At 43.0% G+C, this 24,307-nt stretch overlaps 1 protein-coding gene across 1 annotated transcript in view; it reads left to right on the plus strand.

Annotated features, from left to right (window-relative positions):
* Nucleotides 1–19,366, plus strand: part of LOC119435925 (kelch-like protein 18) — a 46,719-nt gene extending 27,353 nt beyond the window's left edge. The window contains exons 7-9 of the mRNA XM_037702622.2: nt 7,149–7,253; nt 8,233–8,344; nt 17,291–19,366. Of these exons, the coding sequence (XP_037558550.1) occupies nt 7,149–7,253; nt 8,233–8,344; nt 17,291–17,671 (598 nt within the window). The 3' untranslated portion in view covers nt 17,672–19,366. The remainder of the gene's footprint in view (nt 1–7,148; nt 7,254–8,232; nt 8,345–17,290) is intronic.
* The last annotated feature ends 4,941 nt before the right edge of the window (nt 19,367–24,307 follow it).

Genomic DNA, 24,307 nt, shown 5'->3' on the forward strand with positions numbered 1-24,307 from the left:
AGGGTAATGCCGCTTTAAAATGCGTAGTATGCTTCCAACGGCACCGCATGCTGTGAAATTGACATGTGAAGATGCTTATCGCAATAGGGTTGGCGCTGATAACTGTGAATGTGGCATGTGATGAGCCGGGAAGAGATTTGCTGGTAGTACTGGAATAAGAAACTGTGTGCGTGCCAGTGTTTTCACGCGAGACGGGCAGGCGAGTATTGCAGTGAAGCTGCTGCGGTGGGCAGCTAATGTTCTCGATAGCGTGAACCTCATGCATTTTCTTGTTTACATGGAATCTAGCAACTGCAAAAACTATCATACGATCACAGTATGGCGATGTAGTGAATGTTGCTGCGGAAAGATTGTGTTTCAAAGGAAAGTATGAACCGGTAAGAAATAAGCGTAACTCACTTGGGTAATTTTTTGTGTTCTCGATCGCGGAACGTTGGCGCCGGGAAATCATACGTAATGGGATCATACGATCATACGCAATGAGGTTCTACTGTATACTAATTAAGAATCAGAATGACAGCAGTCAGACGTGCTACAAGGCATCAAAACAAATAATTTTTGCCTTGATTAGTTGTGTATACTGTACCTGGCTCTACACTTTTGTGGAGCATGTGCTTCCAAATACAGTGCAATACGATAATTATAATATGTTCAGATATTTTCTATTTGTTGAAACCATTTGTTGCACCATTTATTGTGATATGTAGCTGAAATAAAATTTACTGCTGTGTACACCAGGACTATGGAAATGTGCCCCTAATGCACAAGCCCTGGTATGAAAAGAAAAGCATTACTCTGTGGTAAATGCAATGAATAGAAATAATTTAATTATATAATTTTGCCTATTTTTAAGCAATTTCGAACGCATTTCGTGAAATGGCCAGTATACTACTGAAGCAACCCTGGCAAAGCTGCAGGGTTGGTAATTGTCGAACGTTTTTATTAGTGGCCTTTAAATAGCACCTAAGTGGATGACACATGCATCTGATTGTTAGGGAATATGACGCGAGTCTCAGCACGTTGCCTCCGAGATTTTTCAGTGTGCCACAGGAAGCCATGGACAGCGCTCAATCTCGGAGGTCATGCCGAGGATACGGGCGATTCGAGTCATCCATCACTTCCAGCGAGCGATAAAGGCAGCATTTTTTTCAGTTTTGCTATCAAAAACCCAGAATGAGCAAGAAGTTTGGCACGCGATTCGCTTTATTTTGAAAGCATGGTAAGAAGAGACAGACCGATGCACAACCTTCGGTTGCAGTGGTGTCTCACACATGATATAAAGCAAATGAAATGTACACCTGTGGTTCACATATCATGAGAGCTGTCTGTTCAAATCCCAAACAAAGCCATAAGTATCTTGGGGTGAAGCCCACTTCCAGTTTTCTGCCTGGTACTTCCCTATAGGCATCGGGTGGTCGTTATAAGGCGCGACCGGCGCGCTGGTGAAAGGTGCCGCTATCGGCAGCAGTGAGAACACTGGCATGTTAAGCAGACAACAAGTTGAAATAGCACATGACGCTTCCAGTGATTTCACACTGCAGTTTTTAAGGCCTGATGTACCAGAAAACGCATTTTCACGTGTCTCCTCTTGAGAAAGGTTGCCGCTTATACGAGGCATGTCACATTTATGGCATCAGGTAGTATATAAAATAGAAAACGAGTGCAAATTGCGCTGCAAATGCACCCCGCACAAGCAGAGCACACTGCGACAAGCTAAGATGTGGAACTCCTGGAGTTATTTTCCAGATGCTATTTTTCTGTGCACGTTAACACTGTCACGTATTTAATCATGTACACTGGTGAAGCAGCACAAAGATTACGAATAAAAAATGGAGCCGTACATCTCCCTTTTGTTTCTTGCACTGTTGCGCTGCTTCGCCGATTGCACATGTCTCGGTTAAGTTCCCCTTCGCTGTCCATTGTAATTATTTTTTTTTTCTTTGCGATGCTTCGCCAATCGTAATGTCTTGTAAACTAGCCCAATCTTGGTCTATTTCACACAGCTTAGCATGATGAGAGTCATCGGTGGGATCCACTGCATATGTAAGGCTTGGATTGACAGCCAGTGTAAATATGCCGCTGCGGTTGTGTTCGCCCTCGGTACACAGCAGAGTCATGCACCAGAGGCAACCAGTGATGGGATGCGCAAAGAAGGAAAATATACCCTAAAATAAAAAGACAGCTACTGAGAGGACGGAAAATTGACGACTACAAATCTGAGCGTTCACCTTCGGTGCCCAAGCTCCAGAGCTGTCACACCTGCGGAGGCAAAAACACACAATTTATATGGAACATGAAGCTCCTGCGCATGAACGGCTCTTTTAGTAATGTTCCAAAAACTAGACAAGCAAAGCAGCGTCGGAAATGTACACTGTTCAGCGATACTTGGAGCGCGTGGCTGCCGCCAATTTTTTTCACGACCGGTGAGCACTGCAAGTGATTGCCATAGGACCAAATACAGTCGCAATGCGTCACAGAGGCTCTAGCTTTCGTCGTATACCACGATGCATCAGCTAAGTGTCCCCAGTGCCCACAGTCTGTGCAATAAGCGCAGGTGGCCACGTGCTTAGAGTATCGCATTTCGATTGCTGAGCACTCTACCTACCGTTGCCTACAAACCGCGCATATCCATGATTTCCATTGCATCTGGTGAGGCCGCGACGCAAACCGATCGAACTGAATGGTCTTACCAGCTTCAGTCATGTTTCAGCAACTATTCGTACTTCGAAAAACGCAACATGTTTGTTCGGATTTGGTTTCACGTGGTATTTCGGCATTGCAAAACAGAAGAACCAACTGAACATAATCAAACAATGTAGCTGGCGTCTGTGCCTGCAGCGCCCAGCCCAACTGTTGCATGCCATTACATTCGCAGTGCTGCTGCATAAAGGCGCCACCGGTCCAAACTCATCCTCGCTGGTGCCTATTGCTAAAAAATTTCCTCAAAATATTTTTTATTTGAGACATTTGAGTCAATGATTACGATTACTTACATTACACAACGATCAGTAATGGCTAGTGACTGTTTCCATCATGTTCCACTTAGTACTTTTTTCAGTGTTCTGGTGCAATAAGATTAGCAACCAAAAATGGATGTAATTATAATTAACATATCTTAATGGCTTACTGGCAACGAAATTTCACTTTGGCTAAATTTTTTATAAATGAGTAGTACATACATGCTACTGAACCAATCTTGGCAATGCCGCAGAGCTGGTAATTGTGTTGTTTTTTTGTTAGCAACCTTTAAACAGCACCTAAGCAGACAATCCGTGCAAATGGTGGTGTCGCTATGATGGTTAATTACACCACATCTGAGATTTCTCAGCGCGCCGTGTGTGCCGGGTGCTTGGGCTGGCTCGCGTAGGCACGGCTGGAGAACCACACAGCATGCACGGAGCATGCGGTAGTCTGAGCGTCTTACACGTGGAGAGGGCTCCTCATGGCACCCCGCGGTGACTGCGGTATCTTTGTTATGCATACGTGTGGCCGTCGTCGAGAAGCAATGTGATGGGTGATGCATCACTTCCAGCGAGCATCAATGGCATTTTTTCATAATCAAGAACGGTTATTTTTGCTAGCTTTTCATGACGATCCTGCCCATATTTCTATCAAATTTTGCACGGAAGCTCCTCTACTTCTAGATCAGTGGTTCTCAAGCATGTTGGTCCCAGGGAACCCTGCTAAGCTCCATAAAGTGCCAAGGAACCCCCCTCCCCCGGTTTCGTTTGCAACCGCTGCGGACGAAACCGCGGCCCTTATCGACGCGATCATGGACGGTGACCTCGGGATTCTGAAGGCAGCGGTCGACGCACGCACCAAGTCAAAATGAAACTACCACTTGCTGCAACAAGTGCGGACGAAACCGCGGTCACTATCGATGCGATCATGGATTGCGACTACGTAGTTCTGAAGGCACGCGGCTGACGCGCGCACCCAGTCAAACGAAACTACTGTTTGCTGCAACTGCTGCAGACGAAACCGTGGTGGCTATCGACGCGATCATGGATGGCGACTACGCATTTATGAAGGCACGTGGCCAGCCGCCAATGTGATGTTATACGCTGCGATAAACGCAAGTCATCATTGTCATCATCAGCCTATATTTTATGTCCACTGCAGGATGAAGGCCTCTCCCTACGATCTCCAATTACCCCTGTCTTCCGCTAGCGTATTCCAACTTGCGCCTGCAAATTTCTTAGCTTCATCATCCCATCTGGTTTTCTGCCGACCTCGACTGCACTTCCATTCTCTTGGTATCCATTCTGTAACCCTAATGGTCCACCGGTTATCCATCCTACACATTACATGGCCTGCCCAGCTCCATTTCTTCCACTTAATGTCAACTAGAATATCGGCTATCCCCGTTTGTTCTCTGATCCACACCGCTCTCTTCCTGTCTCTTAACGTTAGTCCTAAGATTTTTCGTTCCATCGCTCTTTGTGCGGTTCTTAACTTGTTCTCGAGCTTCTTTGTTAACCTACAAGTTTCTGCCCCATATTTTTGCACCAGTAGAATGCAATTATTGTACACTTTTCTTTTCAACGACAGTGGTAAGCTCCAGTCAGGATTTCGTAATGCCTGCCGTATGCACTCCAACCCAGTTTTATTCTTCTGTAAATTTCTTTCTCATGGTCAGGGTCCCCTGTGAGTACTTGACCTAGATAAACGTACTCCTTTACAGACTCTAGAGGGGGACTGGCGATCCCGAATTTTTGTTCCCTTGTAAGACTATTGAACATTATCTTTGTCTTCTGCATTTTAATCTTCAACCCCACTCTTACACTTTCTCGGTTAAGGTCCTCAATCATTTGTTTTAATTCGTCCCCATTGTTGCTGAATAAGACAATGTCATCTGCAAACCGAAGGTTGCTGAGGTATTCGCCGTTGATCCTCACTCCTAAGCCTTCCCAGTCTAAGAGCTTGAATATTTCTTCTAAGCATGCAGTGAATAGCATTGGAGAGATTGTGTCTCCTTGCCTGACCCCTTTCTTGATAGGTAACATTCTACTTTTCTTGTGGAGAACCAAGGTAGCTGTGGAATCCTTGTAGATGTTTGCGAAGATATTCATGTATGCCTCCTGTACTCCTTGATTATGCAATGCCTCTATGACTGCTGGTAACTCTACTGAATCAAATGCCTTTTCATAATCTATGAAAGCTATCTAGAGAGGTTGATTGTACTCCGCAGATTTCTCGAATACCTGATTGATGACATGGATATGATCCATCGTAGAATATCCCTTCCTGAAGCCAGCCTGTTCTTTTGGTTGGCTGAAGTCAAGTGTTGCCCTGATAAACGCAAGTATAAAGGCTTTAAGACCACAATTAGGCACGAAGCCTTCCGGCGTGATCCATCAGATACGTTTCACGTATGATTTCCGCTGACGACAAGTGGCGTTGCGGACTCCGCCGCTTCGTTTAGGCTGGGCGCTAGCGCCGTTCTTGCTTTTTTGCGGCGTGCATTTATTTTTGTAATCCTCCGACGTATACGTCAGCGCGCACGCTATCGGCCCCGATCTACAAACGGGAGAAATGCGCATAGTGGTAAGCTGCGGCCTTTGCGATTTAAGTGCAAAAGCTTAGGCACACTGCCCGTTTTCAGAGGCTGGGAGGCCACAAGCTACTGGTGGATTTATTGCGCAGTTCACGCGTTTCTGTTACGCACTGTGATGGTGCTTTTTGACACTGGGGGATGGGTAATGGAGGTTCTTTGGATCGAGCGCACCTCGGTTGGCCACTTGGTGAGCGCAGAACCAGGGAAAACTTATCAGTGACTTGCAGAACCTCGAGCAGGGGCCTGCGTAAAGTAGGCTTCGTATGCGATCCGAAATTTTGTTGCAGTTGGCTTTTAAAGCCCGTTTTTTTTTTTTTTTTTTTCTCTCACAATAAGTTTGGACCTCTATAAAGAGAGTAAAATACGTCACACGCGTGTGTGTGTTATGTGTGCAAGTGCATGCATGCATAAACTTGTTTGTTTAACAGCATGATACCTTGTACAAAGCTTAGTCACAGAGCATCAGATAGAAAATATCAGGTTAAAATGTGTAAACGTGAAATGTTAACTGTGTTGGCACAGTAAAAATCTATGGGATGCTTTTATTTCTTTCTTTTTTTTTTTTGCATTCCTTGCCAGTTGGACCAAAAAAAGAACCACTTTACCAGTGATATAGGGTTGGTGCACATAGATAAATGTGATTTCGCTACTACATAGTTGTACCACATACTTGTAGATAAATTGATGCTTCTTTATACCTTTACATGGTTTTGTGGTACGAGTCATGGGTTTTAGGCGTTTGGTTACAGTATCGCACATAAAGACTTCAGAATCTTACGGTATCCAACTTACTATACTTCTTTCATACATTCTGCTTTCGAATGTTCAGCTGAATTGTGCTGCTTGTGGAAATTTCTTAAATTTTACTGATTGTTGTAACAAATAAACTATGTAAGTCATTCATTCAAATAACTTTATTGAGTGCCCTGCGATTTGGTGGGGTGCGCCTGGACCCCGCCTAGGCTTCGGCCAAAGGTTGTTGGCCCTTGGCAGTTTCCTCGGCTCGTTGGACGGCCCAGAGTTGATGCTACAGGTCCGAGCTGAGCAACGCAAACTCCCGGCGCACGTGGAGGCTGTCGCTCTTTGAGGCTGCATCACTGTTATTGTGTATTATACCCATCATACATTCCCATAGGATATGCTCTAGGGTGGCTGTAGAGTCTCAATGTCTGCACTTGTCAGTCGTGTATAAATCTGGGTGTATTAGGTGCATGATAGCTGGACTCGAATAGCATCTGGTTTGTAACTGCCACCATTCAACAGACTGGTTTTTGCTTAATTTTGGGTGAGGCGCGGGAATGTGCGCCTTTGCAATCTATGGTGTTGCATAATTTCGTGAAATCTGGTCATTCAATCTTCCCACTCCCATTTGTCGGTAGTCGGTGAGGTGGGGCTAATCAAGGCTCGGTCCGTAAGCTCTCCAGCCATGCGGTGCGATCTATATAATTGGAACAAAATGTTTACTCATATTGTTTCTTCTGTGTAAAGGCTACTTTACTGAGGTTCTGCAGTCAACTACTATACATGGCCCTCATCTTCATCTTCTGCTGGTTTGCATGCAGGTAAATGTGTATTTGCTTTTTTTTTTCAGTGCTGTGGGTGCAGCTGTGCTTCACGACAAGCTGTATGTGTGTGGTGGCTATGATGGAGTATCCTCCTTAAACACAGTAGAATGCTACAACCCTGAAAAAAATGAGTGAGTGCTTTTGGTCTTGCTTTTTTTTAATAAAATGATGTCGTTACGTCAAAACTATTTGCATTAAAAAGAACCTTCTCCTATGCTTTTGTGACCATGGAGAACCTCAACCAAATTTCTGCCGTATTGAAGCCATCAGAAAGCAGCACCCTGTCGTATAGCTTTTTCATCCACTTCTGTTACCTATTCTGGATTTAGGGATAGTGCTCAGAGTGAAGCTTCATAGCAGAGTTTGTTTCATGCACATGCTGGGATACTGAAACTGACTCTCTCTATGGCCTGTGTCATACCTACAGTGGAATCTCGTTGATACGATTCTGCGTAATATGTTTTTCGGGATAATATGTTTTTTTTTTTTTTCCCCGATAATACAATTTGCTTGGATGATAGGATTATTGGATGATACACTTTATTTTCCGGTCCCCGTGAAGATCGTATCAACGAGATTCCACTGTATAAACTGTTGCATGTGTTCAAAAAGAAAATAAAAAAACACAGGCAGACATTACCTGAGAACTAGTGGGAGTAGCAAATGGCGCATTGAAAAGGCCTATAGGTGCTAGCATAGGTGTAAAATTTTTTTCATGTTGACCTTTGCCTAGTGGGGTAAGCACCATAACATATCTATATTTATGTGTGTAAAATAGCTGTCACCCTGCGATCTAGAGCTGAGCAGAGTGATACTTACTAATTTTATTGTCCTCACTTTAGTTAATCTCTGCAAGTTTGTGAGGCTTTTTTTTTCATCCTTTCTTGATGACTGAATAAGAGTTATTGAAAAATAAGGTGTCTTGTTTCTAATTTTTTTAACTGTGAGGACATGCAATTTCTTTTTATCATTGCATATAGCACTGCAACATCTCAGTTTTTGTTCACCATTCAGTGCTTTTCATGAAAGTATTGGTTATAGCTCTTTATATGTATGCATTGACTGATGAAAGGCTTGTATTGCATCATTCTAACCATGGGTCTTTGACAGGTGGACTATGGTAACGAGCATGTCCAAGCATCGCAGTGCAGCTGGAGTTGTTGCTTTTGACGGCCACATTTATGCTTTAGGTGGTCATGATGGACTCTCTATATTTGGATCAGTGAGTGTTTTAATTTGCTAAAGCTTGTGCTGCAGCATTTCAATTTTGGTTGGGTTCTAAGAAGTCGCAGTGTTCTCATTTTTCTTTGCATTTAACTTGTAGTGGTGTGCAAATATTCAAAACTTCAAATATTCAATTCGAATCGGATAGTATTCAATTCGATTTGAAAGACACATTTACTATTTGAAATACTTTAACTCCTGAAAATTGCATTTGTCAGTAAATTAGCTTCACCGTAGGACAGCTGTGTTATGCGGCGAAGCATCCAGACTGTATTGCCACAAGCATAGCTTGAAAGATATGTGCATGATGAAATTTTAGGCCAAAAAAAAGATCTATGTGAAGTGTGGTGTAAACCCGCAGGGGGCATCTGTGTCAGCAGGCATTTGGTGTGTTGTGACACCACAGACCTGTGCACATGGGGGTCAGACCCCCCCCCTCCCCTGCGTTTAACAGTACATGGCTTAGCCGTGTCTGGGGAAAACGGGACCTTGGGGGTTGAGCCGTTGCTGCATGTTTGGACCTTTAAAGCCCCTTGGCGGAGGCAACGTACCCCTTTGGCCTCAGTTTCATGTAGACGGCACCCCTGAACTGACCCGTCCGGGAAAAATTGGTAGTTGCCTCCTCTCTAATCTTCATCTTTTTCTCTCACTCTAAATTTTTCCGGTCTTCACTTCTTTTCACTTCAGGTTTTCCAGGCGGCAAAAGTTAGCCTTGTGTGACATAACCAACCTAGGTTATTCATATTTGGTTATAGTGGGCATGTACCGCTGGCGTGATCAGAACTGACTACTTCAAGTTCTGTTGCGTCCCCTAGTTGGGCTTTGTGGTGGGCGGCTGGCATGCCTGCTGAATATTATAGCTCCAACATGGCTTCCAATTTTCCTGCACTCCCTGATTGCTCCCTCCCTCAAGAGGGAGCAATCAGGGACGAAACTTCCAACTTCATACAACAGAAGGAAACATTCCCCAGGTACAACAGAAGGAAACATTCCCCAGGTACCACGTCATACATAGTAAGCATGAAACAAAGACCGTACGAGTGAAATCCCCATTTCTAGTGGCCAAGTGTTTGACAGACATCATAGAAGGCCTTGGCTCTGAAGTAACGAAAATGGCAAACGGCGATCTCCTGCTGGAGGTTCGCGACAAGCTGCAACACAGCAAACTGACAAACCTTGTTGCATTTGAGGACATTCCCATATCTGTAAGAAAGACATTCCCATTTCTGTAAGCCCACACAGATCAGTGAACACTCTCCGCGGTGTCATTTCGGAAAACAATTTGCTAGACCTCAGTGAAAGCGAACTGCTCAAAGGTTGGCATGACCAAAATGTAGTAAATGTGCAAAGAATTAAAATAAAGCATGACGACAAGGAAATCCCAACAAAACACTTATCATATTTGGAACCAGCAACCTGCCTGAATCCATTAAGACTGGATACTGTACGATTCGCGTACGACGGTACGTCCCAAATACGCGCCGATGCTTCAAGTGTCAGTGGTTTGGGCATTAGTCACAAAACTGCTGAGGATGCCCTGCTTGCGCAGAGTGCACATAAAATGACCATTCCTCTGACATCTGCACTTCCACTACCCACTGTGTCAACTGTGACAACTGTGACAGAGATCACCCCGCATATTCGTGATCGTGCCCATCCTGAAAAAAGAGAAGGAAATTATAGAGCTTAAGGTCAAATTTAAACATATTCCAAGAAGAGTTTTTTTGTCAATCACAATACGTCCAATCCATCCTACGTTGATGTGATGCACCAGGGGGCAGTGCCACATTCTTCGACGACCGCTTGAGTCACATGTAGTGTGCCGGTGGTCAAGTTGCCAGCCCCCTCGGCGGAGGCAGCCAGCGCTCTTCTGCCTTCTGCTGAGAAGGGTCAGCAGACTAGGGCTGCCGGACCTAGGGCCACTGCCAATGCACGTAGGCCCGAAACACCCGCAAATGTGCCTGATGGGCTGGCATCATCCAGCGTCCCAGTAGAGGCTATGGATGCGACCCACAGCACATCGGCACCTCAGGCCATAGATGAACACCGTAGCTCCCTGGAGCACAACAAAAAAGAAAAACCCCAGGGCCCCGAAAAGGGCCCTGTGAGCTAAGTTAATCTGCTCTGTCTCTCTCTTAGCCCCTTCAGTCACGAATTATGATAGACTGTCAATAAATGTATGAAATTAACATATTTTTATGCCAAGGTGCCGCAGACTCCATTAAGAGCAAGTCAAGGTGGTAGAATGACTCTTTCTGCATTCTATGATGAGTCACCATAATTACAGAGTGATTAAGTATCTATTGTGCACTCAATAATTATACGTTTCTTGATAAAAAAGAATTAAGTCACTAGTGCAAATTAGTTGCACAAGTTAATAATTAGTTGCAAGCATTATTAGAAAGAAAAATATTCTTTCGCAATTGCTACAGAAACGTTCTATGTCACACCTCCCATCAAACACTGTAGTGCTTCTCCAGAGCGATCTTCGGTAGCGATAGATTTCCCTCAGAAGTAAAATGAAGGTACTTGAGCTAAGCAGAATGTTCAGTTTACCTTAAGCTTAATTTTTTTGCACAGAAATGGCAAAAATAAGTTGCGTCCACAAGTGTGTACACCATGACTGAAGGGGTTAGACACATCACTAACCACGTCCAATATGGATACACAAATATTACAGTGGAATGTCAGGGGTCTTCTCCACAATATTTGAAAAGAATTCCTTCGTAAATTCACCCCAAAGGTGCTGTGTGTTCGAGACGCACGTTAAATCTAAACACACAAACTTTCTCTGACAATATGCCCTTTTCCGCAAAGATTGTGAAGATGCTATTGCCTCGTCAGGCGGTGTTGCCATAATAATCTATTAGGGTGTAGCCTGCCAGCAGTTACCGCTCCGGTAGCAATGAAATCTAGTAACACTTCCATAACTGTTCCTGCCATGGACCTTCAGTCATTTTTGCGCAATAAACTAATACCCCTGTCAGACAGCAAACCTAATGTCATTTCCAACTAATGACACTTGTTGAGGTTAATATCATTGTCACTGTGCACTGTCACATGGCGAAAACTAATGCCATTTGAAAATGATCACAATGATGACAGTAAACAAAAAGAAGCAAAAATTGCGTCAAATCCGCTTTTGTCTAATAATTGTTTTCCAATAATCCTAAATTTCGTTGAAATATGTGATCCTCCCTTTCACACCATGCTTTTAGATCACTAACTTGTTCACACTGGACGAATTTTTCTTCAACTGCGAGGCTTTCTTTCAAGGAACCCGGTTGGGTTTCCATTGTAGCAAATTGCTACATTTGGGTGGATGTCCCAGTTTCCCTTTAATTACTTATCTCCACCTAGCGGATTTCCGCTGAACTATTACGTCATACACTTGCCTTTGCTTTGAGTTGTCGACAAATTCGACTTCGCCCTGCCATCTGCTAGCCGCCTGGTTAGCTCAGATGGTAGAGCGGCTGCCCCGGAAAGGCGGTGGTCCCGGGTTCGAGTCCCGGACCAGGACGAATTTTTCTTCAACTGCGAGGCTTTCTTTCAAGGAACCGGTTGGGTTTCCATTGTAGCAAATTGCTACATTTGGGTGGATATCTCAGTTTCCCTTTAATTACTTATCTCCACCTAGCAGATTTCCGCTGAACTATTACGTCATACACTTGCCTTTGCTTCGAGTTGTCGACAAATTCGACTTCGCCCTGCCATCTGCTAGCCGCCTGGTTAGCTCAGATGGTAGAGCGGCTGCCCCGGAAAGGCGGTGGTCCCAGGTTCGAGTCCCGGACCAGGACGAATTTTTCTTCAACTGCGAGGCTTTCTTTCGAGAAACCCGGTTGGGTTTCCATTGTAGCAAATTGCTACATTTGGGTGGATGTCTCAGTTTCCCTTTAATTACTTATCTCCACCTAGCGGATTTCCGCTGAACTATTACGCCATACACTGCTCCAAAGTGGCATTTTTCTGCTCCGAAATCTGCTCCAAAAAGTACAATGTCGCTTCCATCACTGACAATACTTCTTGGCAAAGAACCGTTTTTGGCAGCAAAGCCATTTTGAACTTTTTGCATGATCTGGATACTTTGTAAGTCATAAAGCCAAAAGATTCGTAGCACATGCTCTCACTGGCGGCTGCTGCTACGATAAGACTTTTGTAGAGCACATGCTTACGGGCCCTTGTGTTCAAGGGTCCTGCAGTGGCATTAGTGCTACTGACACCCATACCTTTTAGTGTATCATCCCCTCGTTGGATATCTTTTATATCCGTAGCACATCTCACAACTCATGTGTCATTACCATAGTTTTAAGACATATAAGGTGATCATTTTCAAGTTTTCCAGAATTTTTAAAACTCACCTGTGGTAGATGTACAATTCTTGTCCTTGAGTTGGATCATTCAGAGAGGCGGACATTACTAGCACTAGAAATCGAAACGCATGTTGAACTAATTAACAAACATGTACTAATTAACTTCATAATTAATTGCTTTACAGCACATATTGCAATTCACGAATTGTAGCTGGTGAGCTTGCAAGATGTGTCCACTTAAAATGAATCTCCAGGATGACACCAGTCTCGAGATATTATTTCCCAAATTGTGGGACGAATAATCTCTGAATAATCCAGATCAAGGACTAGAATTATGTCATCTGGAACAGGCAATTTCAAAAAATTATGGAAAACTTGAAAATGATCACCCTGTATTTTACGCACATTACAGTGAATGTTTTTAAGCCACTACACAGCCATGTCACATATACCCTTTGTCACTGACCTCACCATCAACTACATCATACCATTGCTTTGTGCTCTTAGCTCTGCATGCGAACAGATACCTGCTGATGCTAGGCACTAGTGTGTCCAGTGAGCAGCTCTTTTCGGTGTCTGAAGGAAGTGTGACATGCAGGACAGTGGCGCTGCTCCCCAAACATGTTGAGCAGCTATCCTTCCTTCATGACATAATTAAATAACTGCAGTTATGATACTGTCAAGCAAAAGTGTTCTACTAGATAATTTTGTTGCCCAACAAAAAGTAATTTTCATTTTTTTCAGCTAGGGCCACTCGAGGTGCCTAAATTTTTTTTAAGTAGTAAGCGAGAACCATAGTTAACGTGTCATTTTTACAAAACAAACAAGCCATTGGTATTTTATTTTCTTCACTTTTATCACTAAAGGATCCCTGAAATGATTTGTATAAATTTTGCAGACGAGTAGGGTACAGCTACAGTAAAACACTCGCGCCACAATTTAGGTGAAGCGTCTCATATTAAGAGAGCTACTGACGATTACAAGTTACTCTCCTCCCTATGCATGCTTTTTCTCCTCAACTCGTTCGCTGAGAGGTTGGGGCTAAGCTTCGCCTTCACTGGCTCTGCGTCATGATGTGTTGTGTCGTCTACTTCAGGTGTCTTGGAGCCAGCGCGCGAAGGCTCTCCAACCTCTCTGTTAGCCACCTGGCTGTCAATCCCCAGCCAGAGCTATCCAAGCAGCGTGCATTGCAAGCGTTCTGCTCCAGTGCCGAGCATATCCGGTATTCCAGTAAATGCAGGCGAGCTGGGCATTTTGACAGATGGGCAGAGGCATAAACTAAAGCCCCTCCATACTACTACCACTGTGATGAAGGGGCTTTAGCGTAAATATGAGTGGCCTGAGCAGCCTGCACAGTGCAGCCAACTGGTGGCACAGAGCTTCACCAGCCAAACGCAACGCAGAGCTAATATTGCTATCATCATCAGCCTATATTTATGTCCACTGCAGGACGAAGGCCTCTCCCTGCAATCTCCAATTACCTCTGTATTGCGCTCCGCAATTACCGCTGTATTGTATTCCAACTTGCATTTGCAAACTTCATCACCCCACCTAGTTTTCTGCTGTCCTCGACTGCGCTTCCCTTCTCTTGTTACCCATTCTGTAACTCTAATGGTCCACCTGTTATCCATCCTACACATTACATTGCCTGCCCATCTCCATTTATTTTTCTTAATGTCAATTAGAATATCGGCTATTCCCATTTTCTCTCTGAATATTGCTGCAACCTAGCGTAAAACATTTTAAACATTTAGTAAGACAATCTGTTCACAATTACGCTGCTGCCGAAAATTTACACCTTGCGGCAACTTTGTTTAAATAAACGCAGTGAATCATCTAATTCTCCCAGGACACTGTGAAAACTATAAAGTGTTTACTTGTGCTTCTTGTCGCACTAACAGCCTTGCTGGAAAAGATTTTGTTGTCAACCATGATTATATGATGTGTTGAAAAACATAACCTAGTTTATTCAACGTTTTTGCTGTGACTGGCCTTTATAAAAAATGATTTTACATGCATTCGTGTTCAATTGTGAAGCCAATACATACAACTTTCACACTGGAGAGAATGACAAGCTCCAAAAAAAATAACCAATGATTACGATACTGCCTAATGTGAAATTTGAGTGCAGCTCTATATGTGTTTTCACTTTGCGATTTATTGGCTGGCGCGGACAATCTGTCTCGTGCGGCAAGTTGTAAACGGGGCAAAGTGTGGCATGACTGCCTCACTAATCTGGAGATTGTAAAAGCCAGCGCGTGGGGTGGGGCCCTCGCGTGGGTGACGCGTGGGTGATGCGTGGGTGCGATTTACAGCAGTCGCCGCCGAGACCTCCCAGACGACGCGCGCTACTCTGGCGCCATCTCGGTCATCGTCGCCGCACTGCGCTTTTTTCATGCTTTAACCATACCCTCCTCCACTTACCACCCCATGGATCCGCTGCATCCTCCTCACTGCTTTCCTCCTCGCGCCTCGTCCCTCTCACCGCTTTCATCTTCCCCGTTGGTGCTCCGTGTTTACACTCATCTCTCACCTCTCACTTTGCTCGTTCGCTTGGTTACGCCAGGAATGCTGACGCTCACCGCAGAAACGGGCCTAAGAGCTGGGCTCTTAAAAAAAATTACCTGCACTTTTGGGGACAACACATCACCGCAATCAAAACCCATACACACACATGCACACAAAAGGTGGAGAAGTAAACATGATTAAAAAAAAGAAAGAAAAAAAAAACAGCAGGGGGAGTTTTGTGGTTGGAGCTGGTTGAGCGAGAATCACGTGTTAGGCTAGACAGGGGCTAGGACAATGTTTTTACTTTTATTGGTTGAAAGACACTTCATCTTCAGTGGAAGGTATCACGACAATGGGTTAATTTATTTTTTATTTTTTTTTTTTTTAGCGGAGAAGTTTGATTTAATCGAGCTAGTCCGAGAAATGGCGACATAGATGAATGTTCTGATTAGCAATCTCATTAAACATGTCATGATAATAGATTGTGCCTTTAAAAACATTGTAGAGAGAATGACATCAAGCATGCAAAGTTAACCACGGTGCACAAGGAATCACTTGCAGCAAGAGGCATTCTTGCACTTGGACTCTCAAAAAGCTTACACGTGAAGCTCTGACGTGGTAAAACATGTTGTGCTCAGAGGTACCACATGGTTTTACAAGGTATTTTAGCATTGCGTTCGGATGTAACCTTGCTGAGAGAGCAAAGAAAAAAGGCAGGAAAGGTAATTAAACATACTTCTAAGTGGCTACCCAGCATGAAAGCCTGTCTTAATCAAATTATTGCCTCCATTGTTGTGTCTGCCTTCACTTTGCTGATATTGCATAAACTGGATGACGTCCTCAATTCAAGGGGTCTGTTCCATTCCATTGTCCAAGGCATCATGTGATGCTCGATAACCTTCAATTTTCCAAAAAAGAAAAATCATGTTTTTTTTACTGTGATGTGGATAGCTGTCCCCGAAAATATTTTTACTGGGAAATGTTCAACTATGTAGGCTTCATTTTATGTTTGTTGTCATAGGCAAAATACCAGTTTTATAAAACATTTTAAACGGGGGGATAGCTTGCTTTTCACTGCAAGTATTACGGCTATGAGCTCATATTCCACTACTGCCAGGAAATTGCAGGGAGTGAATACCAGGTAATGGTCAAGATTACAGAGGCACAAAGCATATTAAGCTTGGAGCACAGGTGTGTCAGTATTGCTATAATTTCTTTGTCTACTAAAGAATTTGCATTTCTAGGCTGACACGTGTGTGATAAGGTTGGGTACTTTGGGACATATTTGACCTATTAATGCGCTGAAACATTTGTTGCAATATTTTGTTGTGCATATTGCTGTTGCTTGACATGTACAGTGAGCTCCTTTGCCTGGTAAAGAAGTGCTCACAAGCTTTGAAATAAACTGTTGTGAATCAGTGCCAAGTGTGTCCTGTTTTTTGTCTGCAACATGTTACTCTGCGAAGGCAAATTGTGCCATTGTAAAACAAAGGTGTAAAAAATGCAAAACAAAACTAAAATATTCTGTTTAACCGGTCTTTCAGAAAGAGACTGTTTTTGAGGTGCTGTAAAAGCATGTAGTGTTTTGTCGGGGCACATACTTCACCCTAACGCTGTAAATGGATGGGAGAAAATAAAAGTAATGAAGGTCTCTAAGGCTAGAAGACAGATTCGATAAAAACTGCACTTTTGTGCATATTAAGCTACTGATTATTCACTGATGTGATTCTAGCAAAAGTAGATTACCCAAGACATTTCTGTTGACAATTAGTATAGTAATAGTTCCTTAGCTTTCCTCAAATGAATTGTTTATTAAATGTGAGAAAAAAATTTAATTGGTCAGTCGGGATTTTGTTGGTAAGAAACAGCACAACCTTTGTGTATTGTATTTAGAATGGAATGTGGCACAATCTGTGTTTTACATTGTTTTCTGTTCTATTACAATGTACCAACTTGCCCAGCAGGAATGCTGTTTACATATGTGCAACCAAGCTGCTGTAGCTTCACCACACTACCTGTTGTTAAAACACGTGCAAGTGTTCAGGGTTGCTTTTATTTATCATTTTTGTTTTGTAGCTAGAGTCGTTTCTGAGCCATTTACAAACCTTGGTGATTTGCCTGCACAGGTGGAGCGATATGATGTGCAGACTGGCCAGTGGAGCCCCATGCCATCAATGTTGACACGTCGGTGTCGTCTTGGAGTGGCAGTGCTGCAAGGGAAGATCTATGTCTGTGGTGGCTATGATGGGGCCACATTTCTCCAAACTGCAGAGGCTTTTGACCCTGTGACCCAGCAATGGCAGTTTGTAGCACCAATGAATGTCACACGTAGTCGAGTTGCACTTGTTGCCAACTGTGGCCGGCTTTTTGCTGTTGGCGGTTATGATGGTGTGTCCAACCTGAGCACAGTTGAAATCTATGACCCTGAGGCTGACCATTGGATGCCCATAGCTTCAATGTGTGCACACGAGGGTGGCGTCGGGGTTGGAGTGTTGCCACCGTTGTAGGAGAGTGCTCAAAATGCAAGTACGGCCTGTTATTTAGGCCTTTGTTTCTCAAACAGGCACTGGTATTCTAAGCAGTTGCAGGTGCGATAGAAGAATGCACACAAGCTTTAGGTTACAAATTCTCACATCCTCCCTTTATTCCACTGGCAACTAAAGAAATGAATAATATAAGGTAGCATCACCAACTACATCTGTGCACTTTTAGCCTGTAGATGACATAAATAAAAGTGTATATGATTGATCGTCATCTGATGGTGTAGCCACAGTGTCACTAAGAAGAAAAAATATAGTATTCTTTAGTCAGCCATTGCCCAAGCTTTGTGGGGTGTGTTATCATCATCAGGAAAGTCCTTTCTCGTGCATTTATGTTGTGTTTTGAGAGTAGACTTTTTTTTTTTTTTTGGTCAAGTACATATTTTTGTACACTGATAATCAAAAAGATTTTGATATAACACAAGACGATATGTCGCAAATGCATATTCTACAAAGATAGTCATGTGAAGTCCATTGCAGTACATGTTGCACTTAGCAGTTTAAACCTGGCATGCCTTGTAGAGCTGCAGATACGGCTGTCAGCTGCACGAGGTGGCTAGTTTTAAAAATTAACAATTCTTAGTTGCATAGGAGAAGAAATTGCAATGTCTCAATTATTACAAATATGCATCCATGTATTCAGAATTTATTATGATTTTAAGCCTCATGTTCATGAACTTGTTTATGTGGATTTGATATTATGTAACAAAGATTTTGTCACAGTGTTCTACTACATGGGGGCAATATTTAAGTCGCATGTTATGCATGCTGCTTTCACTAGCAGCTCGCTATATCTACTCATGGCTTTGACCCACATGTGCAGCTGGTTGTGGCAATTGAATAAGTTGGTTGTGGTGCTTGTTTTAGCGAGTTGCTGTATGCTTTGCAGAACAAAATAGGCTGATGTTTGGCTCTTATTTTGCCAATTAAAATTATTTTCTGGCAGGTTTCGTAGAGTTCAGTAAAGCGGTAGCATGTTTATGGCAGGTTTTAACAATCCAAATGGTTCCTTTTCGTGAATTACATCGGCCGAAACACAATTACATTACAGGCAATGAAGTCCTGGCATGACAATCATTAAGATTCCATTTTTTTTTTATTATTATGACCTGAAGCTTGTTGCTGAAGCTGGAAGTAGTACCTGGCACAGCAAAGTAATGCCTGATCATCTGTATGCATAATAAAAAATAATGAAATCAAATGTTCTATAGAGAAACTGAAAAGGAGTGTTACATCTTTGCCTGTCTGTGGAGAGCTTTCGCCTTTGGTGCAGGTCATTTTCTAGCTGACATGAACTGGATGAACTGGAATGTCAGGCACATTTCATATACAATATATGCATGGTGTAATTCAGCTGATAATAGGCTGATAAGCAGTGTGCAAAAAGCATTGAGTTTATGACATTGTATTCTGGCATTGTTTCTGCTTATTGGTCTCTACATCATTGCCATTGTTCTTAGATGTTTTCTTTGCATGCAGCTTCTTTTCACTAATAGGATGTTCTTCTTTTGTTAATTCGTTACAAAAGTGTAATTTTAGTGTTTTGCAAAAGTGAGCTGGTAATGTGGTGGAGTCCTACGTCTTGATTGTCTTGCCTGCACATAAAAACACATAATTGCTTTAATTGATGAACGACTGCAGTTATTTGAATGAAGCTTTTTCTGAGGTCATTAGTATTCTTTAAAATATTGCTTATATTACATAACTTAAAGGCTTGAAATGACAAGCCTATAGGCTTACACTACTGTGGGCTAACAATATGAACTGATGTTAGAATTTGAAAGCGTACACTTTCTATTTCTTTGAATTGCAAAGAAAATGGGTTATCTTGAATCTCATTTTATACCATGTATTTTCAGTCAAGCATGAATTCCATTCCATAAATATCTTGTCCTTCCAGCATCAAAACTTTAGTGTGCAGACACAGAAAAAAATAAAATAAAAACACATTTTTGCCGCATGTCAACCTGACATTTAGTTTTACACTTTTACTGTAGCAGAGTGAAACCTTAGTATAATGAAGTCAAACAGGAAAATACTTCGTTATATCTGATATTCATTATGAGCATACATTTTTACACACTGATATGTGCCAGAAACCATTTTAGATATATACTTCCTTATATCCGTGTTCGGTATGTCAAGGTACAACCGCATATGCAACCTACATAGTGTTGTATTGTTTTCCTGGCTGCAGGCACCAACTGTGTTATTCAGCATGTTTTTCAGAACCTGCAACCTGTATACTTTTGATGTCAGTGGTACATGATAGAACATACTGGTATGCATTGTGATTTACCAATGCGAAGGCTCTCTACTATAATGTATTCTATTGGATTGTGCTTTCTGATGCTCACATTCAGTGTTTAAATTCTGGTACACCTCAACATATTTAGGCTTTATATTTTTGGCATTTTTTTTATTATTGTTTGAGGGGCTTAAACAGACGTCTGGATTTGGTGTAGAATTTAGAACACTATACTGGTGGCTAATTCAACTCTATTTTAATGCAACAAATTTTAGCCAAATCACTTCAGCAAATATTATACGACATGTTATATGCATTATAGTGTAATTAAAGGTAGGGAAGCCAAACACTAACATTGTAGTCTACAATCTACAAGGTTAGCCTGTACGTAGCATTAACCCTTGCCATGCCAAATTTTTTTTCAGGAAGCAACCAAAATTTCCCACATTATTTTATGACTCATTTATCGTGTACAGCTTTTGTTATTACAATATCAGCAGTTATATTTTTGTCGTCTGTTACATAGTGAAACAAATATTTTCATGTTTTTTAGTTGCAGACAGGCATGGCCACATAAATATATAAGGCTTCACATTTTTTTAAAAAGAGGTCAAGCGTACTTTTGTTGTTCTCCATGCGAAACATCATTCCTGGTGCTCTGAGCAAAGTAAATCACAGTGGTGGAGGTGGGCAAAGTTTTACCGTCGAGACATCTCCACGCAAGAGAGGCCAGAGGCTCGAACTGTTCCTTGCAATTTTGAAAACTCAGTTCAAGCCCCGAACACAACTCACTAGAGCTTTTCAAGTCTACTTATTTACTAGAGTTGGAAGAAATGTCCAAAACCACATTTATGGCGTTGAAAGAAGTGACTGTCATTGCCACAGCAGCTTATCTCCTTGCCAGCATTTTTAAAATCCACGAATGTTAGACTTCCACTGCATTTTCGCCAACTGTGCCAGCAAAAATAGATTTTCAGGGAAGCTTGTGGCATCTGGTAGTGCAGCATTCACTTGAAAATTATAAAACAGCTGCCACTCCATTGTGGCATTCAATTGACAAAAAGAAATCTAGACAAGGAAGACTTTTCACTAGCATATATTGGAGAAAACATTTGGACGAGTGATACTTGTTTGTGGTGTGCAGAGGGTTAGCCCATTGTTTTGTTAAGTAGTATGCCTTTGTCAAGTTCAAGATCTACACCAAAAAATTTATTTAATATGAAACTGCTCCATTTACTGCTGTTAGAGTAGTGCAAGGACAAGGCACAATGGAAAAAAACATACATACTGAATGGCAGTCTGGATTGCTACTCCTTTTAACCTTATGCTATTTATAAATACACAATCTTTTATTGGTACCAGCTGTCACAAGAGAGAGAGAGGTTTATTTGAAGAAAGGCAGAGAGGAGCTGTCACAAAGTGTACTTTTTGCATGAGTTCTTGATGTACAGAAGACAAGCTCAACTTGGAGTGATGTGTTTGCAGTTATATTCTTTTGCTACTCTTACATGGCGGCACATTATTTCCCTTTATTAAGGTGTTTCATCCTTCTTTTCTAAAAGCATACGATTCAGTTCTGAGAACTTGGCTTGCTTGTTATTTATAGCACGACTGCCACAGCAAGTACAGTGAGCACAAGGGAGGATATAACCATGTCTAAATTGTATGCAGATAGTGCTGTACTTAGTCTTTTTTATGCGGGTAAGGTTAGATTCGAATTTCAAGCGAACATTTCTGACACTTCGAGCATGTATCCAGTTGCTGGCAGATTCTTTTATGTGCTGGTTAAGTAATCCAAGGGTAACCCCTGTACTATTCTTCATGCCAACTGGAGCATATGATATCTGTCTCACGAGTTGCACACGATTGGCAACTTCTGAGATGAAAAGGGTGTGCAAATATTATGGGTGCACAAATATAACCCCAAATGTTATCACTCGGGGCTATAAAGAGAGATATGCTCTGCTTTTATTTTGAATCTTGTTTTGCGCAGGATGCATGTGTCTATTCACAAAATATTGCATAAGATTTCTACAGAGCCAGTGTGTTCGGAGAAATACCTGCCACGGTGGCTTAGTGGCTATCACGGGTTTGATTTCCAGCCAAATTTCAATGGACGTGAAATGCTAAAAACCCTCGCGTGCCATGCATTGGGTGCATATTAAAAACCCCAGGTGGTCAAAATTAATCCCCCCACTACGGTGTGCCTCATAATCATATCGTGGTTTTGGCACGTAAAACCCCAGGATGTAATTTTAATTTTCTGTGTTCAGAGAAGCACTGCAGAATATAAACTTAGTCTCTTGCTGGTTGGTGCGATACTGTAGTGAACATTGGATTACATCTCTTCGTCGTCATCACATGTGTCTAATTGTGATGTGATCAGTCACTTAGTTGATGTCGATTATTGTGCTGAGCTTGAGCGCTCTGTTCCGACGTGCAACACAATACATGCACTAATAAGATGAGCAGAGCAAGTGCCGCAGAAGAGCCATTGACAACAGAGCATGGCGTTTGTTTCATGGAATGGATTTCCTAAATTAGCATTACCTACCTGCAGTTATGTTGGAATGCTGCTGTTATGTATGCCGTGTAACAGCCAGCGATGGCTATAGTAGTAGTTTTGGTGCCACATTCGTTTAGTCTGAAGTTTCTAATGACGCGGAAACGATTTGCCATGTTCTTTGTCAGTGCCCACAATACAGTGTGCAGAGACAATCGCTCTCCGTCGTGCTGAACCAGTTGGACGACCAGCCGTTATCGGTAGAAAGAATTCTGCAACATCGGCGCGACTCAACATCGCATCAGAAGGCCGTGCAAGCGCTCCTGTGGTTCCTGAAGTCCACTGGCCTGTGTGAACGTCTGTGATTGGAACACCTCCTTTGTTACCTATGCCTGTGTCTTTTTTTTTTTTTTCGCTCTCTCTCTCTCTTTGCACTCTCTCCAACCCCTTTATCCCCCACCCCAGTGTAGGGTAGCAAACCGGAAACTGACTTCTGGTTAACCTCCCTGCCTTTCCTCTCTTGCTTGCTCTCTCTCTCTCTTCTAAAGAAAAGGGCAGCGTTGTACCAAAGCATTCAATTATTGTTCCTGTAGGTGGCCAACCAATGTCAGTGCCCATATTCAATTTACCTGGCAGTTCTGTTTAAGTGAACCCACCGTGGTTGCTTAGTGGCCATGTTGTTGGGCTGCTAAGAACGAGGGAGCAGGAATAAATCCCGGCCATGGCGGCCGCATTTCAATGGGGGCAAAATGCGAAAACATCAGTGTACTTAGATTTAGGTGCACGTTAAAGAACCCCAGGTGTTCAAAATTATTCCGGAGTCCCCCACTACGGCGTGCCTCATAATCAAATTGTGGTTTTGGCACGTTGTGGGAATTATGAAGGTTCATATTTTCCCGCGTCCTTACGCGCGCCACAGAAGTGAGGAGAGCAGACGCCTTTTTCCCTCTTCCCGTTAGGGGAGCCAAACGGCTTTTCGTGCGGTGGCGCGATCCTCTTGGAAACCAGTTCACGGCCGGACTCGACTCTCCTCCGCGCTCCCTTACGGCCTTTGCAACGCGACGGGAGTCAATGTAATTTTTTCTGACGAGCTGCTCGATGGCTCGCCGCAAGAGGTCGCTACCACCTCACCGTGTCCGTGGGAGCGAAGGGTAGCGCGGGTAGCCACCGTAGCGCGGGCACGGAACACCCATACGAACTTGCGCGGGCTTGGTTTTGCTGCTGCCATTTTCTTCAGTAAATGCTGTCAAGTTTGTTCTTTGTTCTATGCCGGTGTCCCGACTGGTGAGATTCTTGTGCGCACAACGTTCGTTAGAATTGTCCGCTGATGCCCACGACATGAGTGTGGTCTGCTATTGTCCACTTCTGTTCTTGACGGCGGCGTCTGAAGCAGCATGCCTAAGTCGCCGATCCCTCGTGTGCTACCTACTGTGTGCCAGGTTTTGCAGCTGAATGCGTGAGCTTTCTCCGCGGGATCGTTGCAAGCGTGAAAGCGTCGTTCCTTCCTTCTGCCTCAAACGCGATCACTGTAGCCATGGTGTACTGTTGTGTGCCATTTTGCAAATCTCAACAGGGGAAGACGCCGGGTGTTTTTTCATTTCACCAATTTCCTAGCGATGCGGAACTGTGTTCTAAGTGGCGAAAAAACATTTCCCGTGAAAATCTCGTCATCAACGACAAGTCCTCATCAACGGTAAACTGTATAGTGCATGACGTAATAATTCAGCGGAAATCCGCTAGGTGGAGACAAGTAATTAAAGGGAAACTGAGACATCCACCCAAATGTAGCAATTGCTACAATGGAAACCCAACCGGGTTCCTCGAAAGAAAGACTCGCAGTTGAAGAAAAATT

This window comes from Dermacentor silvarum, chromosome 1 (genome assembly GCF_013339745.2).
Source record: "Dermacentor silvarum isolate Dsil-2018 chromosome 1, BIME_Dsil_1.4, whole genome shotgun sequence".
Lineage (NCBI taxonomy): Eukaryota > Metazoa > Arthropoda > Arachnida > Ixodida > Ixodidae > Dermacentor > Dermacentor silvarum.